At 50.4% G+C, this 18615-nt stretch overlaps 1 protein-coding gene across 4 annotated transcripts in view; it reads left to right on the top strand.

Annotated features, from left to right (window-relative positions):
* The window catches only part of CELF5 (CUGBP Elav-like family member 5), a 42356-nt gene that overhangs the window by 7563 nt on the left and 16178 nt on the right, over positions 1-18615 (top strand). For 3 of the 4 annotated variants that reach the window (XM_063160948.1, XM_063160950.1, XM_063160951.1), the window contains exon 3: positions 12272-12323. In XM_063160948.1, coding sequence (XP_063017018.1) covers positions 12272-12323 — 52 coding nt within the window. The remainder of the gene's footprint in view (positions 1-12271; positions 12324-18615) is intronic. The other variant, XM_063160949.1, reaches the window with a different exon arrangement.

The following is an 18615-nucleotide window of genomic DNA, read 5'->3' as shown; positions in this document are numbered from 1 at the left end:
GGGAGCTGCTGGGGAGCTGGAAGGAGTTCTGGATTGTTGCCCTTCCCATTTTGGTGTGATTGAAGAGCTTTGACTGGGCAGTTCCCTTGCTGTACTGAGGGGGTTGATCAAGCACATTGAAAGGATTCATTTGGAGGTGAGTAGGAGGAGGAGTTGGGTACTTGTAGATAGAAGCTCACAGGAGGCCCTGAGTGCTCAAGGCAACAGAATAATTAATGTAAACCAGGGGTCTCTGGAGGGTGGTTAGGAATTCTTAACCATAACATTTTTTCTTTAACCCATACAGGTCCAAAGAGCTTCTCTCACCTCTCCCAGCTGCCCTCAAGACCTCCACACATACACACATCATTTTCTATATTTGTTTATCTCTGCTTTTTTGGCATGGGCTGGAAAATGCATGTGACTTAATTATCACTTAACAAGGTCCTTATCTCAGGCCAGCCAAGGGGGAAGAGTACAAATAACCAGCACAAATGTGCCTGAGATATTTTTGTGTGATGGGAAATGGTTGGATTTTTAAACTAAAGCAGTGTGTTGGATTTTTAAACTAAACCTCATGTGTTGGTCCAGGGCAGAGCTGACAGTGTCTATAAGAACAAGTCAAAGGATGGAGGAGCAGTTGAGAAGAGTCATGGTACAGTGCTGTTCATGCAGTGGGGAAGTCAGATGTGTCTCTGAAAAATTATTCATGAGAGTTTTGGTGAATTCAAGGCAATCTCAGGTTTGCTACAGTTCTACATGGGGGATTTGTTGCTTGTTTCACTGTGTTCTCTGCTGTCTGTGCTCTCAGGGGTTGTAAAAGCTGTGTGGAGCAGTGTTTAAAGCAGCAATTTATCTATGATGTGGTGATCTGAAGGCTTTTTATGTTAAGGGAGGTGTAAGACACTGCCTGGGAACAGTAAGAGATCTCTGGTAGGTGAGTACTTTTGAACATCCTTGTCTGGAGACAGTTAATGAGCAGTGTGGTGTAATTATGTTTCAGGATTAGGATGAAGATGAGCTGTGCTGCATTTGGAGCTATTTTCAGGCTGCCACTTCATCACATTTAGTTTCTCTTTTGTTCAGTCCCTCAGTGACCAAGAAGGCACAATTCTCTCTCTCTTTTTGGGCATGTGGAGATGGTTGCTTGGCATGGCCATGGGCTGGGTGAGCTGAGGTGACTTTCAGCCATAGTTTGGTGGTGTTTGTGTAGCATCACCTGTTCTTGTGGGCAGCACTTTGGAAAGGAATCACAGACAGCAGAGCCAGGCAGTTCTTCCCTGTTGTAGGAACAAGGATGTAAAATTTCATCTCTGTTTATTCACATCTGGATCATCTTCTGGTGATCTCTGGGGCAAAGCCCATCCATCCCCAGGAGTTCAGCCAGGCCCCAGCACAGGGCAGGGCACAGAAAGTTCTGACCACACCACTGAGATTTCAGTCAATGGGCCACACTCTGATTTCTTGTGCATTTTACCCATATCCTTTCTCTGCATTGCACACAGCAGGAAAAGAAAGAAAGCTGAAGGGTTATGAAGTGTAGGGTGACACAAACTGTCACCTGAGTGCATGACAGGAGGTTTAGAGACATCAAGGGATCCAACTTGGCAGAGGAAAGATCTTGTGCTGATCCTACACTTGCTGTTGTACCACCAAGCAGCCACAGATGCCACAAGAACCAAAATACCTTCCTTTGTTTGCCTCAATGCAGAGAGCTGTGCTTGAACTCAACACTTCATGAGCCTGCATAGAGACAAATGAGGTTTTTGGTCCAGACTGAGGATTTGGTAAGGACAGTATGGAAATGCTCTGATGTGGTTTCTGAGATGCTCAGGCTGTGATCAGGCATCTGCAGCAGCATTTCTGGGTTCTGTTCCAGGCTGTCACTGGGTAGGTCTGGGCTCACAGAGGTGTTGCTGGGATCTTCCAGGTCTGGTGCCAGCAATGTCAGCCCACCTGCAGGGCCATGAGTGCAGTGTAGCTTACCTAGGCTTTTATCTATAGTTATATTTATATTTTAGGTTTTCCACATAAGTCTGTAGGAATCACTGTTGCCTGTATTTATTCTTGTGGCATTTGGGGCAAGTTCTCTGTGTATGAGGTCAAAATTCTGTTTTGTTTCTGTATTGAGTGCAGTTGGATGTATGGTGACTGAATGGAATTTAAACTCTAAAAAGCTCATTTTTTAACAGTAAGGCTCAGCATCTTATTCTGAGGTACACAGAACTTTGGCTTTTACATTCTTTTATATGGACCAATGTGCTCAGGGTGTAAAGGAGCAAGACTCTGATAGAATCATCATGTTGGGAAGGCCTCTGAGATTATTGAATCCAACATTAACCCAGCCCTGCCAGGTGCACTGAACCAAGTCCTTAAGTGCCACATTTGATGGTGACTCAACCAGTCTCACCTGTACATATTGTATTATCTAACACACCTGTGCTGCCCTCAGAGCTGCTGAATTGTTGAAATCAGGCCTTCAAGGCTATTTCCTAAATTTGGTGCCCTCTCCAGCTGCCAGCCAGCCCAGCAGTGCAGTGTTTCACCTTCTCCCCACTCCCTGGCACGCTCCTCCCTGCCTCACTGAAATGATATTATATCTCAATAACCCATGCCTTTGATTCGTGATTGTGCCTTCACTTTGCTGAGTTCTGAAAGGAATTGGAGAGGTTATTAATGACACACAGTGATCACACAGCAAGTTAAAGCCTCTTGCTAAGTGAAATTTGAGGGAAAAGCATGCAGCTTTTCAATATTTCGCAGAAACGCTCTATGTCTCTTTTCATTTGCAGCCAGACAGTTGCAAATTACATAAAATTGCTCCTGAAGAAGAAGAGGAAGAAGAATAGAGGGAGGAAGTGGAGGGGGGGAGGTTTAAAAAAGTAATTCTTTTGGCAAGGTACAGTTCCAGTTTTATTTCTATGCAGAACAAAGAAAGGCCTGCTGAAAGGTAGGCAAGTAAGTGGCAGAAATTGGTATTGATCCAAGCTGGGAATAAGGGCAGTTTAAGAGCAGTGATGAGGGTACTGAAATGTGGCCACATCATAGGGAGAACTCATGGATGCAGGGACACAGGAATGGAAAATTACAGAGAGCAGCAGCATGAGAGCAGACACAGGCTCTGGGAATGCACCAGGGGTTGAGATGCTGCAGCACTAATTCAGGTGGTTGGGCACCAGCATCGTGCAGAGAGCCAGCAGAGCTGGAGCAGGGGGCTGTGTCCTGTGTGCTGCCAGCAGCAAGGGGTCACCTGGGCCATCTGGCAGCATCCACAGCCCGTGGTGGCAGCAGGGAGCACAGGAGGCACTTTGGTGGAGAGGGCAGAGCATCTCATTCTCCCCTCCCCTCTCATTTCTGCCATACTGGTGTGAAACCAGCCTGGACCAGTATTTCTGAAAGTTTTAAGTGGTCTAAATGTTTGGTGAGGTTTGAAGCTGTGCCCTGCTCATTAATCTTTGCAGCTTGAAGCCTTGAACAAGGCAGCGTGGAGAAGTTTTTCCCATGTCCATCCTGCAGGTTTGAGAGACAATCCCATTGCTGGGAGCCATGCAGCATTATCAGTTAGAAATACAGAGAAATACATTTCCAGGCTATCTCATGGAAATGGCAGCACCAGGACATGAAGGTGCTGGGCTAAAGCAGCCTCTGGTCAAGAAACAGCAGAAATGTCTGTTCAGTGCAGAGAGAATTGAAAATACTTGTGCTGTTGAGGGTTTGGCTGAGGTTTGAAGCTGGACCCTGCTGAGTAATCTTTTCAACTTGAACCCTTGAGCAGGGCAGGGTGGAGATGTTTTTCCCATGTCCATGCTGCAGCTTTGATACTCAATCCCATTGCTGAGAGCCACGCAGCATTATCAGTTAGCCTTGGCTAATGCTCTTTGTATTTCTATCTCATGGAAATGGCAGCACCAGGACATGAAGGTGCTGGGCTAAAGCAGCCCAGAAGCAGCAGCAGAAGTTCAGTGCCTGAACTTCAGCCTGTTCAGTGCAGAGAGAATTGAAAATACTTGTGCTGTTGAGGGTTTGACTTGAGGGGCTGAGAACTCTCAGTGAGGCAAAGCCCAGTGAAGTGCCTGCACTGAAGATGAAGCTGCCAAGGTAGACACTGCCTCCTGTTCCCTGTGGAATTGGAAGAACAGTGAAATTAAAGATCATGCTGCCCAACTGGACACATGCAGGCTCTGTCCTGTGCACAAGGGCTCTTCCTTTCTCCAGAGGAATTGCTGCCCTTGGCACAGCCAGGCCCTGGCATCTCCTTGCAGCACAAAGCTTTGACTTTTGCCCCTCAGAGCTGGCTCTTCCCTGCTGGTCTCACTTTGCTGTGCTGCTGAACTCACCTGTACCTGCACACCAGCCCACAGGCACCCCCTCCTGGGTGAGGCTCCACATTTCCCCCTCTCTGGGGTCATTTGGGGTGTGAGCCTGCACACAGCTTTGTGAACATGATGGAGATGGGATCACAGGATAATTTATGGTGCAAGAGACCCCTGGGGTCTGTGCTCAAACCCGCTCAAAGCAGGGCTGACTACACCACATCACTGAGGGCCTTCTCCAAATGAGATTTTACTGTCTCCAGGGGCATCCTGCAGTCACCTGGGGCCTCTTTTCTTGTCTGCCAGCACCCCTAAAGGGAAACAGCTTCTCTCATATCAGCCCAGAGCAGGCTCAGGGGATTTATGTGGGGTTTGGGGTGGATTTTCCCGTGGGTGTGTCAGTATCCACGGAGGTTTTGCTCTGCTGGGATTGTCAGTGTTAGTGGTTGCCAAGGGAACTGGCACAGCCACTCTGTGTGTGCAGGCAGAGGGTCCCTGTGCCTCCCCCCTCTGTTACATCACCAGAAATGGCTTTTCCTGGCCACTGTCATTACCTGCCATGGGGCAGGAGAAGGGAAGGTGCAGCAGTGAACCTGCCAGCACAGCCAGGAGAGGTTTGTGCAGGCTCTGCAGAGCTGCTGAGTCCATCAGCTCAGACACTGCTGCCCCAGGCTCTTCCCTTCCCCTTCCCTGCTTTTTTGGGGTCCTTGGAGGCTGCACCTTGTGCACAGAGAACCCCTGAAGGTGCTCCCTGGACCAGTGGGGAAGGCTCAGGGTGCTGGGGGTCCTTTCCAGTGGATCAAAGCCAGCTGATGTGTGCTCCCAGCTTTTCCCTCTGCAGCTTTCTTGCACAATTTGGTGACCCCTCTCACAGCATTTTACTGCTGCTTTTTGCAGGCCTTAAGCCCTGAGCATTCCTTAGGGCAATTCCTTGGGAAATGTGGCAATCTTGGGCAAATCTCTGAAGCAGGATGCTGCAGCTGACACAGGACTGTGGGTCTGAGCAATTCCTTGACAAATGTGACAATCTTGGGCAAATCTCTGAAGCAGGATGCTGCAGCTGACACAGGACTGTAGATCTGAGCAGCCAGCCATGCCTGAGTGTTGTCCCAAGACAACATTCTGGAGGCCAGAATGATCCCTTGTGGTCTTGATGAAGTTTCTAGAGGAGTTTTTGGGGTTTTCAGTTTCATCAGTCCTTCAAGAATCTTCCTTGTTTGTGCATGTAGCTGAGCCTTGCAGGCAGAAGCTGTGTCCATCAACTCAGACACTGCTCTTCCCTTCCCTGCTTTTTTGGGGTCCTTGGAGGCTGCACCTTGTGCACAGAGAACCCCTGAAGGTGCTCCCTGGACCAGTGGGGAAGGCTCAGGGTGCTGGGGGTCCTTTCCAGTGGATCAAAGCCAGCTGATGTGTGCTCCCAGCTTTTCCCTCTGCAGCTTTCTTGCACAATTTGGTGACCCATCTTACTGCTGCTTTTTGCAGGCCTTAAGCCCTGAGCATTCCTTGGGGCAATTCTTTGGGAAATGTGGCAATCTTGGGCAAGTCTCTGAAGCAGGATGCTGCAGCTGACACAGGACTGTGGGTCTGAGCAATTCCTTGACAAATGTGACAATCTTGGGCAAATCTCTGAAGCAAGATGCTGCAGCTGACACAGGACTGTGGGTCTGAGCACCCAGCCATGCCAGGTCCATGGCTTTCTCAAGTCCAGAACAATCTGTTTTTGTGGTCTTGATGAACTTTCTAGAGGACTTTTTGGGGTTTTCAGTTTCATCAGTCCTTTAGCAATCTTCCTTGCTTGTGCATAAAGATGTAGCTGAGCCTTGCAGGCAGAAGCTGTGTGGTTTGTACTCTGGGATTCACATCCTGCTTCTGCCACAGACTTTGTGCATGATCTTCAATACCACATGCCTCAGTTCCTCCACCTGGAACACACACTGCTCATAATTATCCTTGTCTCCTCCATAGCAGGATTGAATGAGGTGAATTCATAAGCAGCCTGTAGAGCTGTGCCAGAACTTGGTGCTGATGTTGCTCATGTTTCTGTATGAGACAACCCCTCTTTCTCAGGGAAGGATGGTTCTCCTGGACAGGACTGAGGCACACTGAGATGGCAGAGGGAAGATGCAAGCAGGACACTTGAGCACTGAGACTGCCACTAATCCATTCCCAATCAGAAACAGAATCCAAATGAACAAATTAGCATTTAGATTTATGAGCTCTGCCCACTTAGAAGTGATTATGATCATTCAGGCTGGGCATTTTGAACTGGCCAGAGGAGGACAAGCCCACAATTTGTAAAAGGAAGAGCCTAAGGCCTAATTCTGCCAGTGGCCTTGGATGCCTTTTGGTTTTTGCCATCCCAGAGGAGCCAGCCTGCATTGTGTGCTTTGTACACTCTGCTTGTGACCCTCTTACACTCTGAGGTTCCCCTGCATTGCACCTTAGGGGCTATTTTACATCACTTACTTGTAATTAATAGAGAGGCTTGCCCTGCTGTCTCAGGGGGCTTTTTCCTTCCATCCAGCTTTTGCAATTTGAAAGCTGAAGAAGGGGGAATCTGGGAATCTTCTCCTTGAAGAACAGGGCTGCCAGATTGCTGAGCTGACTGCCAGCTCATGCTGGGCACTGATTGAACATGGGGAGCCAGTTCACCTCCACAAGTCTTTATTTGGGGTGTGGTGAGAGAAGTGGTGCATTTTGGCTTTGGTGAAACCATAGCAAAGCTTCCTGTGACTTCAGGAGTGCCAGGATGTTTGATGCCAGGTTCTTGTGCTACAAAGGTGGGGAGCATTTCCTCAAAAGCAGAGGGGAAGGGTTCCCTGCTTCTCTGTGCTGCCCAATCCTGGGATTTGGGTTTGATGTAATCCAGACACTTTCCCCAAGGCCTCTTAGCCTTTCCCCTTTCCTGGAAGTCTCTGGGCTGCAGTGGCATGGGTTGGACTCCATGATCTTAAAGGTGTCTTCCAACCTAGAAATTCTGTGATTCTGTGACCCTCCCTGTGGGTGTCTCCTCTCTGTTCTCAGAGGGCTGCACAGGACGTGGCTGCTGTGTGATGCTCCTGAGCTTGGCTGCCTTTGAATCCCCCCAGAAATCCAGCAAGGCTCCTGAGAGGGGCAATGGTGCAGGCAGAGAAACCTCAGTGAGAGCTGAGAGCAGGGACAGCTGTGTTGTGTATCCAGCCAGGAGGGGAATGTGAGGGAAAAGCTGGAGCAGGAGCTTTGCTGCCCATCTGGTGCCCAGTGCTGCTGCAGAGGATTTCCTGAGTGCAGTGGGTCATGGAGCTGCCAGCCCTTGCAGTGCCAGCAGCAGTGGGTGAGGAGGACCCTGAGGTGTGAGGGACAGGGGACATTTGGCCCTTGGTGTCCTGACAGCATGTGCTAAATGTTAATGTGATATTCTTAAGAAATGAAGACTAATAATGCTCAGCTGAATAATTGAACAGGGAAGGCAAAGCTCAGCTTGTGAGGCAGGTGCAGGCTCATGAATCATTTGCTGGAATTCTCCATCCTACACATGTGCTCACCTCTGTGTTCCTGTGTGGTAAAAGGCATCCATGTCCTTCCATTCTGGGAATTTAGGGCAGGCACATCCTGACTGCTGGGTATATACAAATACAATTTTCTTATTCAGGTGTGCTCTCTGATTACTGAGCTGGGTGTGTAAAAATACAATTTTCTTATTCAGGTGTGCTCTCTGCTTGCTGTGCAGCCTCAGGTGATGACTGGAGGCCAGGAGAATTTGTACTTCCAGAAGTGGGTCCTCCACTGCTGTTCCTCTCTTCCTCCCTCAAATGGGAGAGGTAAAACTTGACCATTCCTACTGTGTGTCCTGCAGGGGACAGAGCTCTTTGTCTGAGACCTGTACACAGAATTTAGGGACAGTGCTTAAGGCCTTAAGTTGGTTTAGTTAAAGCTGCTGTGGACTCCCTGTGTTAGAGAGGCCTTTGATAATTTTTTCATCTTTGGTGGCAACATGAGAGTGGTGATGGAAGCCTCTTGTGTGCAAGGAGGAACAGGGCTCCTTCTGCCTGAGATGAGAGACAAATCTGCCAGACAATCCTGCTGCTCTTCTCCAAGCCTCAGCATCTGCACAAATTTCTTGTATCTTGTTTCCTTCTCTTTCCCCTTATCTTCCAGAGCAGATAAAGACCAGCTCAGAGCCTCTGGAAATGGGCAGGGGGAAAGTCTTTCAATGCCCACCCCAGGGGCTGTTTCAGGTGGGCAGGAGAGGAGCTGTGGCCATATCTGGGGGTGCAGGGCAGCCCTGATTCCTCTTGTATTCCCACTCAGGAGCTGCCTCTGGGTTTGCACCATTGCTGTGCTGGCACTGCCACCACTGCCAGGGCATCGTGGGCACATCACCTCACAGGGTCAGTGACCCTGAGGGATGCCACTGAAATCCTCCCCCAGGATTTCAGCTTTGGTGGGGTCACCACCCCTGGGGTCACGTCCCTGGGGTGTGGGGGAAAGGCCAGGGATGGACAGATGGGGAGAGGGGGCCCCTTCCCCAGAGATGATATCAAAATGTCTCTTTTGTGCAAAGCACAGGGAATGCCCCCAAGAGCTGGTTTCCATGGCAACTGCAAATGTCAGGTTCCATGTGGTGAATAACCGTTTCCATGACAACACCTCCTTTATCCTAGGTGCTGGGAGCTGGAGTGACAGCCCTGCTGGGGGAGGGGACAGGGAGATGGCCTCAGGTATTAACCTCCCCCCATCCTCCCCTCAGCCCCTGCAGCCCCGGCAGGGAGGTGCTGGCTGTGTGTGCCCTGCATTTCCACAGCATCCCTGCTGCCCCTCCTACCCCCACACGGCTCTGGGGCTTTGGCTTCCTCACAGGAGCTGAGAGCTGAGTCTGTGCCTCACCTCCCTCCCCATCAGCTCAGCTGGTTTTGCATCCTGGCTAGAAACAAAACCGTTCCTTGGTGCTGGGGGAATCCATGTCCTGGATGTGACGTGGCCAGCTGCCTCTGCTGGCTCTGCAGGGAGCTCTCTCTGTTCTGAGCACACATCTGGGCTGCCTGCCCTCTCCCACTCAGCCTCTGCCAGCCTCAGCTCGCACAGGCAGCGTGCCAGGGCCCGTGAGCACTGGCAGCAGCCTCTCAGCAAGGAAATCTGAGGCTTTGTGCAGCAATCCCTGACCTCAGGCTCCTGAATCACTGCCCCACGTCCCACTCAGCTCAGCAAAGGGGTGCTGGGCCCTCAGCAGCTCCTGGTGACTTCCAGGGCTGCAAATGCTGGGGCCACATGGCAGTAGGACATCAGGAGCTCTGCAGATCCCTGCAGCTGAGCAAGGGTGGGGAAAGGACCTGGGTAGGATTGATGGGGGTAGGATGGTCAGGACAGACAGACACGAGAGATCTCTGCAGCCAGGGCATGGAACTTGGGGTTTATTGCAAAGGGCCAAGTGCAGGGCCCTGCTGGGAGCTGCCAGGCACAGCTCAGAGCAGGGCTGAGAGAAGAGAGAGGCAAAGAGAGAGAAGGCAAGAGAGTGGTAAAGAGATGAGAGTGTGAGGAAGAGTAAAGAGGGTAAAGAGAGAGTAAAAGAGGACGAGGTTCCTGTTACAATACAATAAATCTTCTTCTGGTTGTGGAACTTGGGGTTTATTGCAAAGGGCCAAGTGCAGGGCCCTGCTGGGAGCTGCAGCCACAGCTCAGAGCAGGGCTGAGAGGAGAGAGGGGGAGAGAGGATGAGAGGGTGAGAGAGTAAAAGCATAAGAGAATAAAAGGGGTAAGAGAGTAACAGGTAAGAGCTAAGAGAGCAAAGTTCCTGTTCCAATACAATAAATCATCTGTGTTGAATATTCTGATTCTCACTAACCAATCTAGTACAAGATACAAATCCTATAGCATTTCCATACAGCCTATAAGAATCACTACATTCCCATACTGTGTTACATTTTAAACCCTTAAAACTCCTCTATGGACCCCCTCTGCCAAGCTGTAGGGTCTGCTCAGACCCTTGGGCCTGTCTGCACGCAGAGGGTGTTGTTCCATCAAAAGGGGATTGCCTTCAGTGGCCACACCATTGTTTTCCAGTTGTTCAGTAACTGAGGGATCTCAAAGCTTGCTTTCATTTCCATCTCACTTATAGTTTCCATATTCTCAAAATTTTTGCCAGGCAATCATATTTATAAGGCTTTCCTGTTTCATCTTCCCCAACAGACCTGCAGCTCTCTGTCTTCCCTAAATGGTTCAGCAGCTCTTGGGGCTGTTTTTGTCAAGGTGCAGCATGGCAGCAGCTGGGCCTTCCTTTGGGGAGCTGCCAGCCCATCCCTGGGGCCATTTTCAGCAGCCCCATGGTCAATCCTTGAGGCAGGAATGGTGTGGGTCTGCTCCAGCCTCTGCTTATCCTGCCTGGGCTCCTTCAGCCAGAGGAAAACAGCTTCAGAGCCCCCAGCTGCCAGGCTGTGTGCCATGCCAGGCCATGCCAGCTGCCACCTCCTGGTTGGCATCTCTGCCCTGTGAACTGCAGAGCCACCTCACGGGTTTCCTCCAGCTCTTGGGGATGTGGAGACTGACAAGCCTTCCACATATTTCATGCTGGCTTTTAAACACATCTCACTTGGTGACTTTTATGGCTTGATTTCATTTTCTGTTTTGCTGCTGTTTTTCCTCAGGGGTTTCCTAAAAGAGGGAGCAGGCTGTGTCTGGACCTGCAGCTCGTGTGCAGGTCTTGCCTGCAACATTCTGGTTGTTTTTTTATTATGAATGTCACTGATTCAGGTCACTGTCAGCCCCTTTGAGTGATGCTGAGAGCCATGGAGTGAGATGTGCTGTGAATGTGGAAATCTGCCCTGTGCACCATTCCTTGGAGGATATTCTGGTGCACTTGGATCCTGCTAGCTGGGAAAGGAGGCTACAGCTTGTCAGCTGCCTGTCTGGGCAGCACAGGACACACAGCCCTGCCAGCAGATGAGTTTTGCCCTGCTTTTCAAAGCAGACACTTAAAGCTGTGTGTTCCTTAATGCAGCTCTTCTGTCTCACCTGGAGAGTCCCCAAACCATGTGAGCTAAGCTACCCTTGAGGCTTGTTTGTGCTTGGATTATTGCTGCTGACACTAATGGCTGCAAGAGAAGGAAAAACCTCTTCTCCACACCCAAACAAGAGGAGTTTTGCCACTTTCAACCTGAGCATTTCCTCTGAGGGCCATGAGAGATGTTGGAGAGCAGCACTGCCCTTCTCAAGAGCTTCTCTGGTGCCTGTGTGAGGGCTGGGGAAGGGGGAGACAGCACAGCCCTGCTTGCCCTGCTGCTCCTGGACAAGTTCTCAAGTCCTCAAGAGCTTCTCTGGTGCACAGAGCTGTCAGTGTGAGGGCTCTGGAAGGGTGGACAGACAGCCCTGCTTGCTGTGCTGCTCCTGGCCACATTCTCAAGTTCTCAAGAGCTTCTCTGGTGCACAGAGCTGTCAGTGTGAGGGCTGGGGAAGGGTGGACAGACAGCCCTGCTTGCTGTGCTGCTCCTGGCCAAGTTCTCAAGAGCTTCTGTGGTGCACAGAGCTGTCAGTGTGAGGGCTCTGGAAGGGTGGACAGACAGCCCTTGTTGCCCTGCTGCTCCTGGCCACGTTCACAGGCAGTGTCCCCTCCCTGCTCAAGGACAGTCCGTGGTGGCTCAGTGGGTGACGTGGCCGTGCCTGCACTGAGTCAGGGCACACACAGGAAGAGCTCCCAGGCACAGCCTCACCTCAGGCCACTGCTCAGGCTCCAGTCACATGGTGCTGAGCTGCTTCCTCAGAGTCCTGCCTGTGCTGAGGAGGCAGAGCTTTGTGCATGGTGGGCATTTCCAGGAGAGCTGAACGGGGAAAAGCGCCAGGTTCCTTTTGGAATAAAATGCTCCCTTCTTCAAGGGTACTGCTGGCCATCACAGTGTCTTGGTTTCCCTTCTGCCTCTCCCCTTCCTGTGCCCTGTTGCCAGTGCCCTCAGCAGCCTGTGCTGGGCACTGGGCCAAGCAATAACCTCTGCATTTCTGTTCCCTTGCAGATGGCACGCCCGATCCAGGTGAAGCCTGCGGACAGCGAGAGCCGTGGAGGTAGTTGTCATCTCTCCTTGTTTCTCCTTTGGTGGCCCTGGGCTTGTGAGGGGGACCAGGAAATGAGACACAGGGTCCTGGCTCTGTGTGAGGAGGGGTCTGTGTGTGGCAGAGAGATGGGGGCAGGAGGGCAGTGCAGGGACACAGCAGGTGCTGAGGGTGATGGTGTGGCTGCCCCCTCCTCGCTTTCCTGTAGGAGCATCAGGGGGGTAGGATGGACAGAGATGAGAGATCTCTGCAGCCAGGTTGTGGAACTTGGGTTTATTGCAAAGGGCCTGGGTGCAGGGCCCTGCTGGGAGCTGCAGCCACAGCTCAGAGCAGGACTGAGAGAAGAGAGGGGGAGAGAGTAAGGGAGTAAAAAAGGTAAGAGAGCAAAAGGGTAAGAGAGCAAAGTTCCTGTTCCAATAGAATAAATCTTCTCCTGTGTTGAATATTCTGATTCTCACTAACCAATCTAGTACAAGATACAAATCCTATAGCATTTCCATACAGCCTATAAGAATCACTACATTGCCATACTGTGTTACATTTTAAACCCTAAAAACTCCTCTTTGGGCCCCTTCTGCCAAGCTGTAGGGTCTGCTCTGACCCTTGGAGCTGCCTGCAAGCAGAGGGTGTTGTCCCATCCAAAGGGGATTACCTTCAGCCAGCCACACCATTGTTTTCCAGTTGTTCAGTAACTGAGGGATCTCAGAGCTTGCTTTCATTTCAATCTCACTTACAGTTTCTATATTCTGAAAATCTTTTGCCAGACAATCATATTTATAAGGCTTTCCTGGTTCTTCTTCCCCAACACTTTGGGTGCCATCAGCCTGGCAATGTCCCCAGGACATTACTGTGTGGCACTGAGGCTCCTGCAGCCTTTGGGAAGAGATTCCTTCATTCCTACACCTGCCCAGCCCACTAAGAGGCAGATCCCTGCAGCAGCACTGGCTTTTTAATGTGTTCAGCTCACTGGTCTGCAGCTGATTCTCCTGTCTGCAGCTCCCTCCACTGCCTCCCCCATCACTGCTGAGCTGCCTCAGTCCTGCAGCAGCCCCCAGCACATTGTCAAGGCCAAAATGCTGTTGCAGAAAAGATCACATGATGGGGAAATAATGTCTGAAGGGAAAGGATTCTGAGATGGAGGTGCTGTCAGCCTGCAGGGGACAGCTTGGGCAGAGCAGCATTTGCTGAGAAGTTCAGAGCTGGGAACAAGAGAAGCTGGTAATTTAATGGGGAGCTCTCAGCAGCTCAAATGCCTCCTCCAGGTGGAGAAGGTTTGCAACTTCAGCCCTTTCCAAATCCATTAACTCATTTTGCCTCTTTTCCTTGCTTTACTGATCTATTTCTTCTCCTTTTGTCTCCATGCCTTGTGCTGTTGGTGCTGCCCCTGAAAGCAGTTTAGTAGAGGCCAGGGGAGGGTTTGTGTGCTGCTGTTTGTGCTGTGGGACAGCATTTTATTTCCATTTCAAAGGTTTTTATCTTATATTCCCAAACAGTTTGTAGTGACTGTCACTGCCAAGAACATGAGATATATTTTATAATATTTTGTGTGAATGTGTGTATTTCTGGTTGTGTGATACTTAAAAACCAGGGTGCTGATTTAGAAACAAGCTTTTGGCCAAGGAAATCTCTAAGTTTATGAAAAGTACCACATTCCCTAATAGTTACAAATGTCAGAACACCAACTGTGCTTCCCATGGACAAGAACAGAAACCTTTGGGCTCTGAGCACCTCCCTGCAGGCTCCTTGCAGCTCCCACAGGACAAACTGGAGTTTTTCCTGAGGCAGGAGCAGCACCCTCTGTTTGTCTGGGACAGGTTTCTCTCCTGAAATGTTTCTGTCCTGATGCTCCACTTGTCAGAGAAGTGAGTGAACAACTTTGCAGAAATGGGAAGAGGAATATCCCTACAGCAGTAAGCCCACATTGGCAGGAGGTGAAACAAAGCTTTGGGGCAGGGCAGAACTGTATGGATTAGGAATTTATCAAGGAATAGTAGGAATTTATCAAGGAGTATCTGCATGCATCACTGAGGCACAGCTCTGCATTACCATTGAAGGGAACCTCCTTTGTACTCACCAGGCACTGACATTTCTCAAGTGAAGCACCCTGAATTAAGAACACGAAGTTGGAACACCAGAATTTCTTTCTTGGTCTGAGAGATGCTCATTTTTCTGCCAAAGGGGCAGTTTTGGCCAAGCCCTGCAGGAGCTGTGTGGGAATATGTGGATGCTCAGTGAAGAAATTCCTGACAGAAAAGTTGTTTCCTGCATTAGTTCAGAGTGGGATTTTTGATGCTGGGCCAGCTTTTCCTGCTGTGAGCCTGCAGTGCCAGGAGGAAAGGGCAGAGGGGTTTTTGTGCTTTTCTGGAGCTCTGGGATGCAGGGATGGGCATGAAGGCACCCCAAGCCTCCAGCACCACCCAGGGACAAGGAAACTCTCTCTGCTTCCAAGAAGATTTGCTGCATCCCATCCACACCAGGAGCTGCCTTCCCTCCCTCCCTGATCCTGCCCAGATATCTGAATTCTGTGGAAATTCTGTGAATTCTATCTGCTGCCCAGATAACCTGAATTCTATGGAAATTCTGTGAATTCTGTCTGCTGCCCAGATAACCTGAATTCTATGGAGGATTTGTTTCCTGCATGGAAAAGTTGTTTCCTGCATTAGTTCAGAGTGGGATTTGTGATGCTGGGCCAGCTTTTCCTGGAGTGAGTCTGCAGTGCCAGGAGGAAAGGGCAGAGGGGTTTTTGTGCTTTTCTGGAGCTCTGGGATGCAGGGATGGGCATGAAGGCACCCCAAGCCTCCAGCACCACCCAGGGACAAGGAAACTCTCTCTGCTTCCAAGAAGATTTGCTGCATCCCATCCACACCAGGAGCTGCCTTCCCTCCCTCCCTGATCCTGCCCAGATATCTGAATTCTGTGGAAATTCTGTGAATTCTATCTGCTGCCCAGATAACCTGAATTCTATGGAAATTCTGTGAATTCTGTCTGCTGCCCAGATAACCTGAATTCTATGGAGGATTTGTTTCCTGCGTGGAAAAGTTGTTTCCTGCATTAGTTCAGAGTGGGATTTGTGATGCTGGGCCAGCTTTTCCTGCTGTGAGCCTGCAGTGCCAGGAGGAAAGGGCAGAGGGGTTTTTGTGCTTATCTGGAGCTCTGGGATGCAGTGATGGCCATGAAGGCACCCCAAGCCTCCAGCACCACCCAGGGACAAGGAAACTCTCTCTGCTTCCAAGATTTGCTGCATCCCATCCACACCAGGAGCTGCCTTCCCTCCCTCCCTGATCCTGGCTTTGTGGGAGCTGTGTCCTGTGCTTGTTTGCTCTCTCTTGGTCACAGAATTCAGCCTCCACCCCTGGGTTGTTCCCTGCTACCTCCATCAGCAGCTCTGAGCTCGGTGCTGGCTCCTCCTGCTGCCCAGAGCACGTTTCCATGGGAACTCGACAGTCAGAGCTCACAGTGAATTTCCCTGCTCGCTGGACAGCTCGGGAAATTGCCAATCAGAGGGTGAAAAGCTGGAGATGTAGGGAAAGTGAAGGGGAAAACAGCAGGAGGAGAGGGGAGAGGAGAGCTTCCAGTGCTGCAGGAATCCCTGTGGGGAGCTGGAGAACCATGGAGGTGATGACTGAGAGTGCCAGAGGGTTTGGGATCAGCCCTGAGAGTGCCAGAGGGTTTGGGATCAGCCCTGAAAGTGCCAAAGGGTCCCTGAGAGTGCCAAAGGGTTTGGGATGAGCCCTGAGAGTGCCAGAGGGATTGGGATCATCTCTGAGAGTGCCAGAGGGTCCCTGAGAGTGCCAAAGGGTTTGGGATGAGCCCTGAGAGTTCCAAAGGGTTTGGGATCAGCTCTGAGAATGCCAGAGGGTTTGGGATCAGCTATTAGAGTGCCAGAGGGTTTGGGATCAGCTCTGAGAGTTCCAAAGGGTCCCTGAGAATGCCAGAGGGGTTTGGGATCAGCCCTGAGAGTGCCAGAGGGTTTGGGATGAGCCCTGAGAGTGCCAGAGGGTTTGGGATCAGCCTTGAGAGTGCCAGAGGGTTTGAGATCAGCCCTGAGAGTTCCAAAGGGTTCCTGAGAATGCCAGAGGGGTTTGGGATCAGCCCTGAGAGCCACAGGGGTTTTGGATCAGCCTTGAGAGTGCCAGAGGGTTTGGGATGAGCCCTGAGAGTGCCAGAGGGATTTGGATCATCTCTGAGAGTGCCAGAGGGTCCCTGAGAATGCCAGCAGATTTGGGATCATCCCTGAGAGTGCCAGAGGGTTTGGGATGTGCCCTGAGAGTGCCAGAGGGATTGGTATCATCTGAGAGTGCCAAAGGGTCCCTGAGAGTGCCAAAGGGTTTGGGATGTGCCCTGAGAGTGCCAGAGGGTTTGGGATCAGCCCTGAAAGTGCCAGAGGGTCCCTGAGAATGCCAGAGGGGTTTGGGATCAGCCCTGAGAGTGCCAGAGGGTTTGGGAACAGCCCCTGAGAGCCAGGGGATTTGGGAACAGCTCTGAGAGTGCCAGAGGGTTTGGGATCAGCTCTGTTAGTGCCAGCAGGTTTAGGATCAGCCCTGAGAGTTCCAAAGGGTCCCTCAGAGTGCCAGAGGGTTTGGGATGAGCCCTGAGAGTGGCAGAGGGTTTGGGATGGGTGGTTTTAGGATCACAGCTCAGGTAGAAGGAAGGGTTTGCAGCATTCCAGCCCTGCTGGGAGGGATGAGTCAGCCTGGAAGCCGTGGGAGAACAGCCCTGCTTGGAAGCTGACAGGATCCAGAGGATCCCTGATCATGGCTTGGGCTCCAGGATGCAGGGATGTAGAGGTCAGCAGCAGAAAATCCCTTTCAGAGGTCCCCAGCTGCTGCACAGGCATCCAAAGGGAACAGGCTGGATCATTTTGCTTCATGTGATCTTCAGAACCAGGCTCTATGAAGCAGGATTCCCTGTGGAAAAAAATCTTATGTTATCAGTGATTTAATTCCCTTTACTATTGCTCTTCTTGGTATTCAGAAAATATTCCAAACCCATGGGTGTGTGCATTTATATTTGTATTATTTGTGTATTTATATTTAGAGCTTGAGTCCCTGAGGTGTCACAGTTTTAACCTGTGCTGCACAGCACATAGGAAGACTGGCTTTTTAAATTTTTTTTTCCTTCCAAATTCCAAAAAGGAAATCTGGAACTCCCACATGAAGGCAGAGCTTCCAAAAGGTTCTGTCAGTGAGCCCTGAGACAGCAGAAGAAGCTGTAAAGCTGCAGGGATGGAGCAGTCACTGTTTCAGTGGACTTTTCCCACAGGGCAAGGTGGAAGGGTTTTAGGATCACAGGATAAAGAAAAATGCTTTTGTTTCAACAGAAATGGTGTGAGGAAGAAACCACAGGAATTACCCAGGAAATCTGAAGGAGAAAATAATGAGTAACTTGTAATTTGATGTTGATTTGAGTGCAAGGTGTAGGATAACTCAAAACATCTCAACACCCCCTGCCCCAGCCAGCCAGGGGTCCCTGAAGAGAAAGGCAAAACCATCAGGTGCATTTCTGGCTGTCACATCTCAGCCCACAGTTATTTCAGAGATCAGAGGATTATTTCACAGCACCTTAAGTCAGTGCAAGAATTTCCCAATGCACTTCTCCCCTTTATTGATGATTTTTTAAAGGAGCTCTCCATGTTTGCCACCCAAAGGCTGCAGAATATCCATAAAGGCCTGGCTGCAGCTGCAATGGAGATTCAAGGTGGAGGAAGGAGGAACCTCCCAGACCTCCAGTGTCCCTGCCATGGCCAAACTGGGCTCACATCTGACACCTCAGTCACACCACAGAGCTGCTGCTCCTTTAGTTTCCATGCTCCTCTTCACTGCCCAGTCAATCTCTTCCTGTCCAGCCCCTTTTTTTTTCACCTTCTCTGTTCCAATCTGATTTTTCACCTTCTCTGTGTGCTGTTTTCAGCCCTCCTGAGCTGGCCCTTGTGGGGCAGGTGCTGTCTCCCTGCTCAGAAGGCAGCTGAGCAGCAGCTGTGAACTCCTTTTTGAACTTTATGAACTCCTGTGCCTTGGCTGGGGATTATTGGGCATCACCAATTTGAATGGACCCAATCAGCTGAAATAATGTCTGCAAAGGCAGCCAGTGCCATGCAGGTGCAGGGAGGAATGTGGAAAGAATCACAAGGAAAACAGAAAGGGGATGAAATTCCCATGGGTGTAGGTGTAGTTACCCAGGGATTCATGAAAATGGGAAACCTGGCCTTTAAAAAAATATGCAAAGCCAAATATTTCAGCCACTTCTAGTTATAAAAATCAGGAATATCTGCTTGGGAGTGGGTTAAAAGACACTTTTAACACCTCAT

The sequence above is a fragment of the Melospiza melodia genome, chromosome 7 (genome assembly GCF_035770615.1).
Source record: "Melospiza melodia melodia isolate bMelMel2 chromosome 7, bMelMel2.pri, whole genome shotgun sequence".
NCBI classification, from domain to species: domain Eukaryota; kingdom Metazoa; phylum Chordata; class Aves; order Passeriformes; family Passerellidae; genus Melospiza; species Melospiza melodia.
This window is presented reverse-complemented; position numbering and strand designations above follow the sequence as displayed.